A 3,891-nucleotide genomic window follows, 5' to 3' on the forward strand; every position below is an offset into this window, starting at 1 on the left:
TGCTAAGAACTGCCTGGCATGGTTGCAGAACGAGGTGATGGCAACGGATCCCACCAAACGGTTGAGGGAGGTGCGGGATCTTGTTTTCGACAGTGGCTTTATTTCGCGTTGCCGGTGGTCTCAGCGAAACGGGAAGGTGTCGATGGCACATTTTCCGAACGTATGCGAGCTGTTCCGCAAAGCCGCAGCGACCTGGAAGGCGCCCATCACCACAGCATACGTGGTAGATTTTTTTTAACGCGTGTTGCGGTATTCTGCAAAGTCGAAGAATGCAAACAAAGAAGTAATGCTCAATGTAAATAATAATGATAATCTAGGTTAGTTTAGTGTAAGTTTTTTTTATAGCGTAGGTAGACAAGTTAAGTTTAGTTTCGTGTTGTACATAGTTAGTTTAGTTAGTTATTTTTTTATTTGAATTATTATTATATTAATGAATTAAATAACTAGGATTTCATGAATACAAAAAATGCATTCTGCCACACAGCACCTAAGATAATTTCTCATTATTTACCTTCCTGGTCCGAAACACTTAACCAGGGTTTTGGGAAGAGGCATATTTTTTTTTAATTTATTGTCTAGCAAATGTAAGTGTGTGTCAACGGCACAAACATTAACACCCCTTCCTGTCCCGTTTCCACTGCAGCTACCTTGCACATCAACGTGCTGCTGGCGTAGTGTTGCAGTTCACCCTTATTCAAATCTACCATGTTGGCAGAGTAAATATTCGCCTCCGTTGAAAGGCAAGGTTCCGTAAAGGCAGGCACCTGTTTGAAAAACGCGTACCCCTGCACCGTAACGTCCTTGCCTGTTTTTGTCGCCGTTTCGTAACGGACCACCTCGCCCGAGTTGGTCATAAACCATTGATCGCGAAAGTTTTTTCGCAGCGCGAAGCCCTGCCGTACGGTCGTTATGGTGTCGACACCAACCGTGCGCACCGATGGTTCGTCCACCGGTTTGTTTTGCTGACGTTTGGCAACAATGACATGTTGCAGTTCCAGCAAACGATGGACCGCTTGTACCAGGCTGTGCCTCCCGGAATACACCAACTTTTTGAGATCATGCAAAAATGCCTCAAAAATGAAGGCTGATATGTTTATAAGTCCATCGAGCCTGCAAACGTCATTGTAAACGTGCAGCAAGTTATGCACGTTGCTATTCATGAGAACTGGGCTGTACAGATCTCCATAGGCTGCCACAAACCTATGCAAATATGAATCAGCCAGTTCCCATTTAGCGCGATGGTATGTGGTGGACATAAACGTCACAGCCATCATCAACAACATGAAGTGTTGGTACGCTGCATCGATAAGTCTATCCTTCAGAACAATGAAACCGGCAACCAACAGAAACATCCTGTACTCGGAAGCTTTCTAGAGATGGATGTATCGCAGGTCGCGCAGTTTACGTTGGTAATCTGAAGGCAGCCTTAACAGACGCAAGTGCGCCGACACTTCACGTTGCTGGCGACGTGGCAAGTAACAAGCAACGCCAGGGAAGCCATTTATCCACAAATGTAGCAACTTTGCCTCTACGCCCTTGTATATTAAGTGTGTAGCGACCTCGGCCGCTACGATAAGAAAATATCGATCAGATAAGCTTCGTTTAGATGTAGATATCGACAAGATACGTGTAGACGCGTCTTAAGGCGGCCTTATCAAAATCGACGGCTACTGTGCGGGGTTCGTGGATCGGAGGTTCGGCGGAGCGATGGCGGTTGAGGAAGACGCGAACATTTTTCGTGGACTCATTCTCATTCTGGTGGTGGATTTAAGCGGATGTTAATAAAGTGTTGCAGGAGGAATATTTAATTTATTTAATTTATTTAATAATATAAGTAGTGCTGTGCGTTTCCGAAAAAGTAGTTTAGTCGTTTCAAGTGTATGTCTTCGGCTGACACAAAATCGTCAATGATATCGCAACCTAATAGACTCGTAAAGGGCGTAGGGTTGTTGACATGTGTTGGATATTTGTCGTCACAAAAATCCTTGTGGTTCCGATGCGCGCATTGTTCACCATACGGGAAGTACATTCGGTGTCCTTCCAACTCACCAACGATTGTGCACTTCATGCAGGCGCTGTACGCATTATGCGATTTAACACCTGAAAGAAGAAAAAAAATACACAAAAAATCAGAAATAACTCGTTTCACCGCATACAAATGTAATGGTTAAGTGGACAAACGCATAACGTATTTTAGGCGCTCCAGTCGCTAACCCGTTGCAAGAGATTTCTTGTTACAACGGTTTAGTCGTAATGAAAGCGTTGACTGTATATAGTGCATTTTATCAACATACCTTTAATAAATGCTCGTGCCGGAGCATCTGCAATTATTGCACGCGCTTCCACCCAGTAAGAGGGGGATTTAATTGTCAGACATGTCACAAACAGTCTGTTCATTTCGTCCACAAACGGCTGCAAAAACTCCTTGACGAATAACGGTTTTGATTCGCCACAGAATATCGCAACCGTCATTACAGGAGTATCTGGAACGTTATGAGCCTGCATGAGAATTGGCCAAAATTGGGTCCGACTGCTCTTGTGCAGGGGTAGGCCATCCACAAAAATATTCAACTCGAACCCCTCCTGGGTTGGCTGACAATCGCTGGAATAGAAAAAAAATATGAGCACATGACCAGAAGCACTGTCAGTTAAATGAGATTTAAAACATGCTTACCGAAAATATGAAAGCAGGCATTTTTCCACACCCTGGTAAAAAGCAAGCTGCCCACCTGCGATTGGTGTAAGGGCTGTCTCCGGTGCTCCGGACACAGGCGTGTTCATCAACGTCCGTGCATCTCGGGGCAATTTGGTCAGGGGGAAGTGATGTCGCAAATGGCCCAGCAAAAGGTTCAAACTGCGATGAGTTAGTCCAGTTTGCCGGGCCCACATCCTCAAGCCATCCTCTCACGAAAGATCTCCGTACGGATGGTCTGGCATTTCCACCACGACCTGGATATCCTCCACGTCTGTATCCTCGCCGCTGCTTGCGTCGGTCGTACCTTCCTCCTCGCTTTCACTAAGCGGAGCAGCATCGTCTGCAACATAACACATGATACACATGAGAGCACAACATAAGCAGCATACAGCATAACGATCGTTACTTACCGATCACTTCCATGGGCATCGGAACATCTTCAAACTGCACTGGCACAGCATCACGCGCTCGGTCATTTAAAATATAGTCACGAAAACCATTGTTAAACACTGATCGCTATATTCACCGTTCAGCATATAATCACCGTTCACCGATCACTTACCCACAGTCGGAGGTTCTGCCTGCTGGGCAAGAAGGAGTTCCCTTTCCACTTCCTCCAGACACTGCTTGTAGAGCCGGGCAATTGCGTGGGACATCAAGCCACTTTTCTTGTCCTGATTCGAGGCCATTTTCACGCTTTCTATAGGGAAACTTTTCACGGGAGGGATGAGCACTGGTTGTATTTGTGTTGACGTTTGTTTACATTTTCTATCGGTACCGGTACCGGTCTTAAAATTGGGCTGCACGCGAGAAAGAGATAGCACTACTCAAAGAATGACAACGCAAGACGGCTGACAGCTATTTGCCGTCTGACGCACCAACACATCCAAACCTTCGACAGCGCATTCAGGCGAGGGGTATGAGGCAGAGCCAGGGACGGGTAGCTCGAAACGCTGCTTGACAAATTTGCCGTAGGAGGGAAAAAGAAAGCATGAGAAAATGCGCGAAAGGGAATGATTTCTTCCGTCGCTTTGCACAGGGGGTTGCTTTGTCTGTTTTCGAACAGGTACTCGAATCTAATTCTAGCTTTGTGGCTAGAATAATCTTGACTGATAATTGCAGGCTAGTTTTATACGTGGTTTTGTATGGAGTGTTTACATGATTTCAGCCTCCAACTGTCAAACTCCATACAAAAA

The 3,891-nt window shown here is 45.6% G+C and overlaps 1 protein-coding gene across 1 annotated transcript; it reads right to left on the reverse strand.

The window, feature by feature from the left end:
* Window positions 1-1,822: 1,822 nt before the first annotated feature.
* On the reverse strand, window positions 1,823-3,489 carry LOC121591554. The gene is made up of 4 exons (XM_041912199.1): window positions 3,106-3,489; window positions 2,675-3,035; window positions 2,295-2,602; window positions 1,823-2,100 (listed from the first exon to the last, which is right to left on the reverse strand). The coding sequence occupies exons 2-4, from the start codon at window positions 2,887-2,889 to the stop codon at window positions 1,823-1,825; spliced, it is 801 nt and encodes a 266-aa protein (XP_041768133.1). The 5' UTR covers window positions 2,890-3,035; window positions 3,106-3,489.
* Window positions 3,490-3,891: the final 402 nt, after the last annotated feature.

The sequence above is a fragment of the Anopheles merus genome, chromosome 2L, assembly GCF_017562075.2.
Source record: "Anopheles merus strain MAF chromosome 2L, AmerM5.1, whole genome shotgun sequence".
Lineage (NCBI taxonomy): Eukaryota > Metazoa > Arthropoda > Insecta > Diptera > Culicidae > Anopheles > Anopheles merus.